At 39.1% G+C, this 13528-nt stretch overlaps 1 protein-coding gene across 2 annotated transcripts in view; it reads right to left on the bottom strand.

The window, feature by feature from the left end:
- LOC124165261 (netrin-1-like) overlaps window positions 1-13528 on the bottom strand; it is a 119780-nt gene that overhangs the window by 5531 nt on the left and 100721 nt on the right. The window contains exons 4-5 of one of the 2 annotated variants that reach the window (XM_046542585.1): window positions 4458-4526; window positions 3172-3391 (exon numbers count right to left, since the gene is read on the bottom strand). In XM_046542585.1, the coding sequence (XP_046398541.1) occupies window positions 3172-3391; window positions 4458-4526 (289 nt within the window). The remainder of the gene's footprint in view (window positions 1-3171; window positions 3392-4457; window positions 4527-13528) is intronic. The other variant, XM_046542586.1, reaches the window with a different exon arrangement.

Genomic DNA, 13528 nt, shown 5'->3' with positions numbered 1-13528 from the left:
TGTTCTTCCCATTCTCCTTCGCTCGTAGCTTTGAATACGGAGGGGAGGGAGCCCTCTTCCCCTCGATCTCTCCTTCAGCGCTCTTCACTTATAAGCATTTCCGATTTCTTCTATCCACCATTAAGTCAAACACTGAGCACACTCGTTCGAATTTTTTCAACCGCAGGTTTTGACACGAATATTACTATATGCAGTATAAATGCCGCGGGATGCCCACTCGCGGCAATAAATTTAGCGCGCGCTCCGGAGCGAATCACCCCGCGCGATCTTTTCAATGTTCACCTCTGGGGTACCGACGTGACGGCGCGATGCTTGCAAAAAATTCAAACAGGAGCATTTTAAAAATACGTCACTAAGGGAGAAACTCCCCTGCCTGCCGTTTGATTTTGACCCAGGGTTTCAGATGACTGACTCACGCTGAAAACCAAGGCCACTCAGTTCCCCTTGAACTTGCAACCGGTGAAGGGGAGGGGGGGAAGATAAGAAGTTTGTGTAAGAGGCGCACCCCCATTTTCGGCTGCAGCGTCTGGGAAAAAAGGTGCGCCTCTTACACGAGCTTATACGGTAGTCTGGTATATCGATACCTACACTGCAAAAATATTCAACAATCCCCCTCCAAATCAAATCCACTCATCTAGAAGCCCAACAATATGAATCCGCTCAACTGGCAGCAGCTGGAGCATAAATGCTCACCTCCAATTCTCCAAGCTTCGGAGATGAGCTAGTATGAGATACTCCGGCTACTGCCAGCAGAGCACATTTGTATTGTAGGCTACTAGATGAGCGGATTTTATTCGGTGGGCAATTGTTGAGCGTTTTTGCACTCGAGGTTTTGATTTATGGACTCTGTCCTGAGTCAGATGTAACCTGATTGGTTCTGGCGTGTTCTGATTTTCCCGCCTATTTTGTTGTATATAAAGGAGGTTGGAGCCAATAACCCGGAGGAAAACCCGAGAATCCTTTCTGCTTATTCAGTGGTGGGTTAAGCAAATATCCAAATATGTACTCATATATCATTAGTTGTCTTGGGCATGACTTCATGGAATCAACTTAACATATTCATACGAAAAATTCTTTTTAATTGCACATAAATTTATTTCTGTACGACATAGATTTTTACGTAGCACACCATCATCTGCTACATTTGCATTCTGTCTTCGATGCAAATGTATTAGATTAAGAAAAGCCACGTCGAAACTTAGGTCAGACAGTATTGAAATCATGTGGAACTACAAAGTTTTTTACATTTCATCATTCTGAAGTATCACTTGTTGTGTAATTTCTTCAGGGTTCCTGATGAAATAGAAATTTCTAATACCCTGAGTTTTCTTAACTTCCCTTACATTTTTTGAAAATTTCCAGGCTGCCTGATACTTTAGCTTCTTTTTCTGAATTCTCATCTTTATATTATATAAAAATGCGATGATGTCCAATGAATCAACTATAATCAAGTAATAAATAGGGGTAGCTATGATAGAATATTTCTATTTCAGTTTTGGTTACAATTAACCTCAATATGTACTATGTAAACTGATGATCATTATTTTATATAAAATATTACAAACAATACTTCCAGTCCCACACAGGATATTTACTGCTCTATGACTAGGATATAACATGTTAATTATTTCACCATGTTTTGTGATGTCAGACTGAAAGCATATGTCAATGATTGAGTCAATGTACTGTATTTCTCAGAGTATAGAGCCCCAAATCCTTGAGGATTCAATTTGGGGTAAAAAAGTTTCCGCACTCTAATGCATTTCTCCCTTATATTGATCTTTCCAAGATTTGGTCTTAAAGGGGGAGACTACACAAGGTGTTTCAAGAGGAAACTACAATACTTCAGGAGGTGATAGAAGAGACAATTTTAAGCATTTCTTGTCCATAAACATGGGGTCGCAACTCCTTAAATATTGAGCTATGGCAATGCAAACAGTTTTTTGGATGCACTTTGAAATTATGTACCATGAAAACGGTTTTTCTTGAGTATCCACCCTTTTTGTCATTTTATTTAATTATCTGGATTTTTAAGGACCTTAAGTAATGAAGGTGAGACGAAACTGTGCGATTATAATTGTCTGAAACAATTATTCATTGAGCTTAATTAAACAGGAGCTTTGAACAAGTATCAACAATACAATTGAGCAGTCTCACCTATTTCTAGATTAATTGTTACAGAAAATTAAAATCACACATCTTCATTCAACCTCAATTTTTTTAAATGTCCAGTGTATTTAATAAAATTCAGAAAAGGCTGGATACCCAAAAAAAAACATGGTAACTGCTAAGCGCATCCAGAACAATGTTTGTGTTGCCATAGCTCAGTAACTAAGGAGTTGCGATCTCATGTTTATGGACAAAATTTCTTGCAATTGTCTCCCATACTACCTGAAGTATGTATGTATTGGAGATTCCTCCTGAAAAAAACCTGTATAATCTCCCCCTATTAGGCCAAATCGTGGAGAGGAAAATATAAGGCAGAAATTGCATTAGAGTGCAAGACACATTTTTTTCCCCAAACTGATTCAAAACTCAATGATTGGTGGGGGGGGGCAGAATAATAGTTCTTTGACTCAAACATTGGCATATGCTTAAGTCTGTCATCACATGACATACTCATTATATTATAAATATTGTGCGCATCCCATGGAGACTGGAAATATTGTTTGAAATATTCTATGTAAAATAATGATTATCAGCATACACAGTGATGAGGTTAATTGAAACCACCAGGGGCGCAGCTAGGAATTAAGGCTGGGGGTTTTCAGGCACAACTAATACTGGGGTGCTTGGGGGTGTAGTACACCCACCAGGGTAAGCCGTAGGTGTGGGGGTCCTCCGCCAGAAAAAAATTCAAGATAAATGGTTCAAAATGTTGAGTTTTACGACCTTCTGAGAGATATTTAGTTAATACTCACACTATTCTATAAGCAATATTAATCCAATTAAGTAAAATAGATTTTACTTAAAATTTCTCTGAGCTCTGGGGGGGGGGTTTATCCCCCAAAACCCCCCCTTCGCTGCACCACTGGAAACCACAATAGCTAGCACCATTTCTTACTCGAATATCAAATATGAGAACAGGGTGTCTTTTGTCTGGTTTAAAGTTTCAAAGTTAGAATAGTTTATGGGCTCAAGATGAGGGAATGCCTCTAGAGTAGTACTCACTTGTTTGTCTTAACCTTGGGGCACTTGCAGGCGAGGTCCCTCACTCGTACCCACAAACTGGCCGAGCCCCTCTTGATTAGCCTCGAGGACTCGCCCCCTCCTGGAGTGGCACTGTTGCTGTTGCTACGCGCCCTCTTGTACACTGCTTGCACGGACATGGTGAAGCGCACCCACTCATCGCCGATGCCCTCCCTGTGGGTCACTTTGGCCAACACAGCTGCTTTGAGGGCGGCAGGCGTCATTGGCAATGGTTTCAGGGAATGGGAAAGAGAGACGAAATGCAATTCAAACAATGCAGTCATGACTCAGTGATGGGCATTGGAAAAATTGAATTAAAGCAGCTATTAAGGCTTGGAATTGTGAATGGGACAAAAGAGACAGGATATGTAGTGACGTCAGGGCAAAATAAGCAGTACCGGAACGCACTTTCCGTAACTTTTTTACAACTGAAATATTACTCTTTCTGTATTGTTTATTGCAAGTTATTATGTACATTTTAGTACAATTTTTTTGTTTTGGTTAGGAATGTATATATTAGAAATTTTGAGTCAAATGACACTTTTATCAACAAAATTGATAAAAGTGTCATTTGACTATTATGTCTTTTGTTAACCAGTACCGGAACGGTATTCTGGTGTTCCAGCACCATGACACAAGTTAGGATATGATGAAATGTGAGGGCAAGGATATTTGATAAGTATTTGTAACTGATTGATGATTTTGTGGGAGACTTATGAAACCGAGCATTGATGTTTTTTTGCTGCATAATTCAAATTGTTCGAAAAGGTTAAAAAATTCCAGAATTATCATTCCGCTTATAGGGAGAGAGACAACATCTAAAAGTTACTCTGGTATTAGTATGAATTGATAGAAAGATAGGCATTATTTAAAATGAATCACTAAAATGGACTTCATCTGTGAGAATATTGCACTCAGCAGTGCAATGTTAAGGCTGTAGCTTTAGTTTTATTCTACCTTTGAGTTAAAATCTTTTATTAGAGTTCATATTATCTGGCGATACTCCCATAAAAGGTTTATCTCTGTATGCAGAGTGTTTCATGCATTTAATTATAAGGGTAATTTTATTAGTGATGGCATGCAAACACTGATCTTAGTGGTATGTAATAGAAGTTAACAGAATGGAGCCATCAGCTTTGAAATTGACTAATGTAACAAAGAAACTGCTTGATGAGTTCTTGTTTCATCTGTATTACTCTTTATTCCATAATATGAGAGAAAAGTCGTCAATATGTATGCATCTGATTTCAGCCCAGGGATTCTCTTACCGTAATCTCTTCGGCAATACTTCTTGAGGTTGAGACGTCTGGTGGCTGATCGACACTTTCCACAGCTATCTGAAAATGCAATGAAAAATCATCATTAACATCGTACAATGCTTATGAAGTTACACTACATGCGTTTTAGCTAAATTACTGAGTCCTATCCTGGTGAATCCAATTTGATCTAATTCAAAACATTGGTCACAATTTACAAGCTAGACTTAGCTAGCTGAGTGCAATAAGCCTTTTGTTGGTTCGGTATCATTTTTATTTGAGATTGAAGTTTGTGATGTTGCTACATTACATAGTTTTCCTCTGCAGATTCATGAGAGGCGATTATAATCTAGTTATAATATGCACTGAATTGTTGAGGCCTTTACTTTGTAGAATTCCATTTTATGGTTGGAAGGAAATTACTTAGCTTTTCTACAAAAACACACACTTTATTGCCGACTAGTTTCGGTTACACTGTACCATTTGCAAATTCATATGTGTATCACTAGTCTTGAAAATGGTACAGTGTAACCGAAACTAGTCGGCAATAAAGTGTGTGTTTTTGTAGAAAAGCTAAGTAATTTCCTTCCAACCATAGTTATAATATATTTAACGAAAAGAGCGTTTATCCTTAAAATAAAACTGCTGCAATGTTCGTCCGGAATTACCCATATCTCTACTTAAAAACCATTTAATTGTTCGGATTATGGGTATCTGCGTTCCCCATCAACTGATATTGATCTACCTGAGCCAAATTAATGTTTCCACGGCAGTTACATTAAAAAAACGTGGAGCTTGGTGCGTACATTTATTGCCGTAGGCTTGTACGCGCGGAAAAAATATGAAATTTTTTGGGCTAAAATTTTTTATTAAATGGTCATATTAGCTGGAAATGTACCCAGTTTATTCCCACCTCACGTTCGGCCGGGGAATGATGCGAGTGTGAATGGATATCCATTTTGGGATGAATAATGACAAGATGGCTCAGGTGATACGCAGCGGAGGCTTGGCCGTTATTGGCCAGTGTAGGAGAAATTATTAACTTCAAAAATAAAAACAAGCCCCCTCTCGTTAATCACCGACACGCAGCGCCGAAACTGATCGTCCGAGTCCGTTACATGGACACAAACGTGCTCCACCTGTGTTCTCTCTTCTGCCCTCCTGCGAACATTGTTTTTAAAACTTTTTTGAAGTCATTGAGACAAAAAAGTCTCCAACATTCAGGGGCAGTTGGGGTGATTGGGTGTCCTCGGCTGGGGCTCATGATGGGGCCCTCCTTACCGGGATTTTCGGGGGTCCTTCCTCGTGAAAATTGAAGAAATTGCGCGCCTGGAAATGGATTTTGACGCTATTCTCGCTCTTTAATAACTAGAGAAAATTAAATAAAAATATCAATTTCGTCAGAAAAATACTATGTAAAGTGAGAATATCATACCTTATATTAAAATTTTAATAAATTATTATGATACTATTATCTATTTAGTGAATTTGTTCCTTGAAACTGCGCTGAAATCTCGAAAACCTCTAAAAATAACCATCTCGAATACCCCTTGCAAAAAAGCATCACGTTCTCTTCATTCTTCTGGCAACCACATTTTATTTTTTTGCACTATTTGACTATGTTGTAAATAAAGAAAATTAATTAAAACGTAGAATTTTATAATTGCAAAAAAAAACTTTGGTTCAAGTAATCTGAAATGAGTCTTTTTTAATAGGGTGGTTTCCTATTATTTTTTTATTGCCTAAATCGAAAGATTATTACTCCTGGAGTAAGTATTTCGCGCTTTTAGATTTTTAAATGACGTTATCTATTTTTCGCGATTAAATGAAAAGTGAAAAATTTCAAGCGCGCAAAAACGCGACGCGTAAGTAGGAAAGTCCGTGCGACGCATTTCTGGTTCCCCCTCTCTCCTTGTGAAGTGACCTTGATCGAGGCTCTGAGCGCTGATAGGACGCAGGATGCTAGCGGATAGCTGAGTACCTTCCTGTCTGGTAGCGCATGGCTTAAAAAAGGTTTATTAATACCTTATCAAGCGAAGAAAACTTTCCGACCTTAGCCAGTTTTAATAGGTGATTATTAAGACATGTTTCCCTGAGCTCTGTGCCTCATGCATGCATTGGTAACCTCAGACGATGCATAACTCCTATCCTCTTGTGTAGAAACTAGGTCCCTGTGACGTCATGCGGAGAGGAATCGCATGGGCGCCAATCTGGCCTTTTTCAAATGAGGATAAAATTTGACCCTTGCCATTCGTCTAAACCGGTGTTTCAAAAACCAAATAATTTGTGTGTTATGAATACACTAATGGTGGGTAACGAATCGCAATCAATGCCTATCGTTTTCTTTGATGAAGGAAACTACCCTATTGCATCTTTCATATAAGCTTCATGATAGACGCGAGCGCTGTGGGGCCCCCTGAGCTCGGGGTTCTCCGCGATTGCCGACCAGCCGAACTGGCCTGACCGCCCTTACCAACACTACACTTTTTGGTTACCGGAACCACGCAGAAATTTCTTTTCATGTTTTTTTAGCTGTATTCCCAGCCTTGAGTCTGTTTTTGACTGGGTTTCTTGCGTTGATATTTCAGGAAAAACTCTATTCATTGATAAGTCGTAGTGTGGCAGATAGGTAAATTAGGGGGAGGAGATATAATGGGGAAGGAAAGCATATTCAGGGGTTTTATGCTTGTCACTATTGTTGGGTTCATAGAGCCGTAATAGTTCTGTTATTGGCTGGGCCAGAGATTTTTCAAATTTTAACAAGTTTGTTTTAAACTCAGTAAAGACTGGAGTGATTTTCATGTCCTTTCTTAAGCCTCGATTTCTGATACACCAGGAAGCCGCAGCAATTTTTCTAATCAGTTTTTTTTTCTGTTTGAATTCTCTTTGGATGCGTTTTCGCCGCCGGTTACCGGGACCGATTGATTTTCGCGAAATATACCTACACGCGAAGGGCAAAGAGTCGCTTTAGAATGTGCAAGCATTGAGGAAACGAAGGTTTCTTTCTAGGTGGATATAGTTTTCCTCGCGGTTTTTCGCTGTGTGAGTTGATTGAAGGCTAATTTTTCAGCCGCAACTTTCAAGGCATCCTAAATATTTGCTTCAAGATTTTTTACTGAAATATGCTGAAGTGTCGGCCTTAATCGAGATTAAATTTCAGTTCAGGAATTTAAATTTGAATATATATTCAAACGTCGGCTGTCTTAATTTTATTAAACCTAACCCGAGAAAAGTTCATTAATCCGCTCCATGGTTTACGGTTCAAGGTGATGGGAGCCTTTTTTTCACCATCGGGAAAGGAAAACTATCTCCCTACTGGAAATCCCTACGGCTGAAATTTCGAAGGCGAAAACTCCACCCGCGAAATGCTTGAAACGCTAAAAAAACTGGTACCATGGAAATCCAATTTCATGCTTTGACTCTACCGGTAAATTCATCTGTAATGGTTGCTCATCAGAGTATAATGAATGGGAGGCCAAAGTTTGGAGTGCAATTAACACAGTGCTACTTGAGATAAAATGGTTTACAAAATCACTGAAGCCTCTCTCGTTTTAGTACACTCACGTTCGCGATGGTTGGTGTGTGATGAACATGTGGATATAAGAGCGTTTTTTTATAGTTACTCTCGTCTAAATTGAATATGGTCAAAGTTTGTCGGTACAATACTTAAATTTTGATAAAATGAATGCATGAAAAGTGTTTTTTTTGCATCAATCGGTAGAATGCTATAATAATAATAACGGGGAGAGGTTACTTTTTTGATATAAAGTAAGCCTATTATTGATAAAGTTAGATCAGCATGTATTTTTAGATTATTACCACATTGCGATGTATTCTTATTAGATATGATGTTCAATGCAATGGACTACGATTATAAAGAATTTATTTAAGTTTTATATTGAAATAAATACTTGCATATCCAATTTTTTTACTTGGAAGATTAAAGGAAAACGCAGAAAAAAGTTTGGCGGTAGTCTCATTAGCATTAATCATGGCTTTACCCTCCACTGGGGTAATTTAGCTTTACTATCCCCTGGCGACCCTTTAGAGTGTATTGATTTCGCTCTTACGTCACTCATTCTCTTTCCATAGCGTCAAGTCAAGGGTGCTGATCTAACGGAATGGGAAGAATAACCTTTAGGTCCGTGGAACTGATGAGGCCTTCCGAAGAGGGAGGGAAGAAATATTGAAAATTTTAAATCTATTTATTGAAAGGGTTCTTTGCATTGACATCGCCGCCAAAAAAATTAATAATCAAACCTAATGAGAGAAATATACTATCTTAGGCGTTTGGAAAACTATTTTCTGAATTTCTATTAAATATACTATAGCGATAAAAGATATTGCATCCCACTTAAGTTCACCTCTTTCTATCTCTTACAAACTACATAGAGCCGATTTGAGCAAATGGAAAAGATTAGCGAGGTACCTAGTAGTGGACGGGTGACGGAGTGAAAGTGAGAGTGATGAACGAGGAAAATGAGAGCAGGGAAGAAAGCAATAAAGGCACGAATAAGGCGACATCCTACGGAAAGGAGGAGAAGCAGGGTTCATGCATGGAACGTAGAGATGTATGAAAAATACAATAATTAGGTACTAGCAGGCCAACCGGTGTTGCTCGGGAAGATTATTACCCAGGAAACTGGGAAACTTGGAATTCAGGGTCACATGGCAGGATTTTTCGCGACAAGACATTGCGTCCCTACTGAGTTTACCTCTTTCCATCTCTTGCAAACTACATAAAGCCGACTTGAGCTAATGGAAAAGCTTAGAGAGGCACCAGAGAGCGATGAAAGAGTATTTAGCATAAAGATATTTTCTGAATTTCTATTAAACATACTATAGCGATCAAAAGATATTGCGTCTCACCTGAGTTAACTTTTTGCTGTCTCTTTGCAAGCTTCATAAAGCCGACTCGAGCGAATACAAAAGCTTAGCGAGGCACCGGAGAGCGATGAAAGGGTATTTAGCGGCCGATTCTCGACTCAAAACGTTCCTTACTCCGTTCGGAAACCAGAATGATGTCTTCCGTCTTAGCTACACCCAGAGCTGAGTCTCCTTAATCCTTATTAATTGTACTAATCCTCTGCAGGACGTGTCAAGCATTCTCAGCTCCCGGCACTCCCTTCTTCGATTTCCTTTCCTTGTGAGGAAAAGACGTTCGTGACTTAAAATGGAGAAAAAAGATGCTTCATGGACCGGAGGAGAAAATTCTGTGCCCATTGGGTAGTCTTCGCGCCTTGAATGAACGCTTGTGGGATTATCCTCTTTCAGGTGAGGTGTTTACGGATTTCAAACCTTCCGCAGTCGCAGCTTTCCTTTATGTTCCTCGGAGAAAAATGCGTGTGGAAATAAAGGAAAAAAAATACAGACCTAACAGTCCGGAACGATGTGATATTGAGCACGGTATACCTCTCTCGGAGTCGCGAATTTCTTCCTCCTCTCTCATCGGAAAGAATTTTTCTCATTGTCACCGCACGCTAAAAAATGGCCAAATATTTTTTTTTGCAATATCTCAAGAGCTTGAGTCAGGTCGCGAGGAATATTAAATTATCTTCTTCACTTCCAGGCCGCGGTAGTCGTGGTGGCGTTTTACGCTTATTAATTCGAGTAATTTATCTTTACTATCCCCATGGTGACCCTTTAAGAGTATATTCATTTCGCTTTTACGTCACTGATTCTCTTTCCAAAGCGCGGTCAAGGGTGGGCGGAAAAATAAACATGAAACACGGAGAGAGATTTAGCGTGCGCTGTTCATGATTCCTTGAATGAAAATAAACACTTGATTAATGCTATGAGACTACCGTTAAACGTTTTGCTGCGTTTCCTTTAATCTTCCGAGTAAAAGATGAGATAAAAGTTAAATCGACCTTTTTTAACCGCAGTCCATTGCACCAGTGGCGTAACTAGGAACATACTTTCGGGGGATTGGATGGCCTGGGGTGGCAACCCCTCCCCCCCAGGTAAAATCTGGTAAAATTTTTGAAAAATGACATGGCAGGAAATAAATTTTATACCATTTCTTTGGCAATAAAAATTGCACGTTAAGCAGATGCTGTTATAATATGTCAGAACTAGTCGATAGTTATAAATATTTTTTTTATTTCTCTGAGGATTTGGGGGATCTTTCCTCTCATCCCCCAATTGGAGACTCGGAGGCTGAGCGCTAGGCTTAGATTGCTTGAAAAATTGAGAATGGATATCTTTAAGAGCGACACAGAGAACATAATATTAGAGCCACACTATATTTCCAGGTCCGATAGAAGCGATAAATTAAGAGAGATTTTTTGCCGAACGGATAGATATGGAAATTCGTTTTTCCCCCGAACCATAAAGGACTTTAATAAACGCTAGTCCCAACCTCGTTAGAGCACTTCATTTTTTTTAGTTGTAAATGCTGGTGTCCTAACACCCCCTGCCACACGCCTTTAGGCTGCTTGCGGGGTATTATGTAGATGTAGAATAGTTATTGCACTGAACTGCACTGCACTGAAAATCATATCCAATAATAATATATTGCGTTGTGGTAATGATCTACAAATATATGCTGATCCAATGGATTCAATATGAGGCTTACTCTACACCAGAGAAATAAATTTCATGAAAGTAGTGGATGAGAAGAAAACAATTGTTTATTTGGCAAAAGACCGGTAACCTCTGCAGTAATCACTAAAAATAGGGCTATCGTTGAGGCTAAAGGCATCTTTTTCTCACGATACCATTATAATAATCAATTCTGAATAAAAGTTTGTTTACATTTTGTTGGAAAAATTCATCTGAGATAAAATTTTGTGACCGATGACCTCTCCCGGGTTACATCGGAACAGATTTTCTATTAATTTCTGCGGTTCGATTTCAACATGCCCATCAATCGCAAATTTTAAAATCTAATGATTGATCGAGTCTAATGGCTCTTTTAATTCTCTACCTTAGGACTGTCCATTTACATTATTTAAAAATATCAAGAATCTAATATTAGCATGCATGCCTAATTCGAAATACGTTAGTTTCAGCCATAAATCGGCAATAGTTGATTTGAATTCAAGAAAGGAAAATCGATTTAAAATTCATATTTTAGTCGAGGGTTGGATCTCTTAACTAAGGATTAAAATTTTGAAAGAGACGGAAATGTTTCAGTATTCATTATTATAGATATTCGTGACATTTACCTAAGGACCGTTGATTTATGCCTAGCGTTACCAGAAAGCGAGTCTGCGAGAAGAATTCTGTCTAAACTGTTGCATTAATAAGATCGATTTTTGCAAAAAAAAAAAAATATATATTTGTTCTCTCTCACATCTGTGTTAACCTGTTCCATACATTTTATTCGAAATCTTCCTTTTCCGTTCTTGCCATCTACTTGTCCCTCAAAGATTGTCTTAAGCAGGCCATCATCTTTCGGGTTTACCTCTCTGAATATCCTACGCGTACTCGAGCTTGTAAACAAAGAAGTTAAAAAGTAAATTCAAGATGGATTTAGCAAAACACATCAAGCCGCTGGCGGGTGAGAGAGACTGGCCGCTGTGGAAGAGGGAAGTTCGTGATTTGCTGGATTATCATGCTAGGCAATAACTAAAAATGATGAACAGAAAAAATGAGATTGCCCAGATCATTGCATGGTTGAGTAAACTGATGTTAATTGTTGACACTCCACGATGTTTTATATTTGAAAACGTGTGAATAAAAATAATAAGATATATGAAAGTATTACAAGACCTTGCGCGTGATGCATAAAGCTAATTCAGGCTAAGATATTTACTTTTTTCTTTATTTTGTTATTTCTAAGGAAGAGGGAGGGCCAAAGTTTCCTACCTTCCCCCCTAGTGTACGCCCCTGCGTAAAGATATAATTTGAGAGCTCTTTTCGATTGAGTAAAACGTTTCTTTACGCTTAAGCCTAAATCACACAAGCATTTTTTCCATCCCTAAGAATGATAGCTCAAGCGATAGGTTTTCAGGGATCAAAAGAGTGATGGCTCGACCCATCATTTTCCGAATCACGCCATGATTCTCACCATCTCTTATTCCATCGCTTTTTCCGTTACTTTCCGTATTTACAGCTGTCAAAGCCAAGCGTAGCGTCACAATCGCTGATAGTGGCCGTGCATTCTGGTTGGCTAAAGGACGGTGCCAGCGATGGTTTCAGCGACGGGTTAAGGGACGCGGGATAAATGGAAAAAGGGATTGGATTTTCATCCCTGGAGCCATCGCGGAGAATGATCGAGTGAAACAGTCATTTTCCGCTATAATTGGAGCGATCGCTGTAGCTGTCCCTCGGAGGGGATGGAAAAAATGATCGTGTGATTTAGGCTTTAATCACAATGCTGGCGTATGGATCTGCTTGCTTTAATTATTCCCAGTATCCTTCCCCCTCTGTTCCGAAAACGATTCCTGTCGACTGTACACAGTGTACACCATACCCACGTACACGTGCATGACTCACTGCGTTTTTGTTTGCCACCGGATTTATCCCAGTTCATCCCGAGCATATGGTGCTTTCCGGAGAAATATTTTTGTTTGTTTGAAATCAAAGCGTACCTAATCCGAGAAAAGTGTAAATAGACGACATGGTGTAGTACGTGGAACCTGAAATCGATTAATTAGTACAAAATCCAGTTCATAATTCGAAGATTCAGAATTTATAAGACATGGAAAATTAATGAGAAGGCTAACTAACGTATAAGGAAATGACAGATATTGTGTGGTTGTCACCCATAAATTTTCAGTTGCGAATACAGAAAAAACTCCAGGGGAGGCGCAAAAGATATCTTGAGTAACCTTTACTTTTATCGTAATAAAAAATAATCAAGTCACATGCAGAGTTTTAGAAAATTTTAGTTATATTTATTTCTCTAGACAATTCCATCTTATGATATAAAAAGGTTATAATTGTGGTTCTTCAATGTTTGGCAGTACGGGCGGGCCCGCATAGGGCGGGGGGGGGGGGGGGGGGGGGGGGGGGAAGGGCGTTGAAATATAAGTTTGTGGAACAGTACTTGGTTTTTGTTTCACCATGAATAGATGTCGGTACTTTAATTCGGTTTAACTCATTTGAATTTGTCTTTGACCTAGCGCAAAATCTGC

Source organism: Ischnura elegans, chromosome 9, assembly GCF_921293095.1.
Source record: "Ischnura elegans chromosome 9, ioIscEleg1.1, whole genome shotgun sequence".
NCBI classification, from domain to species: domain Eukaryota; kingdom Metazoa; phylum Arthropoda; class Insecta; order Odonata; family Coenagrionidae; genus Ischnura; species Ischnura elegans.
The sequence above is the reverse complement of the archived record's forward strand: the minus strand, read 5'-3'. Positions and strand labels throughout refer to the sequence as shown.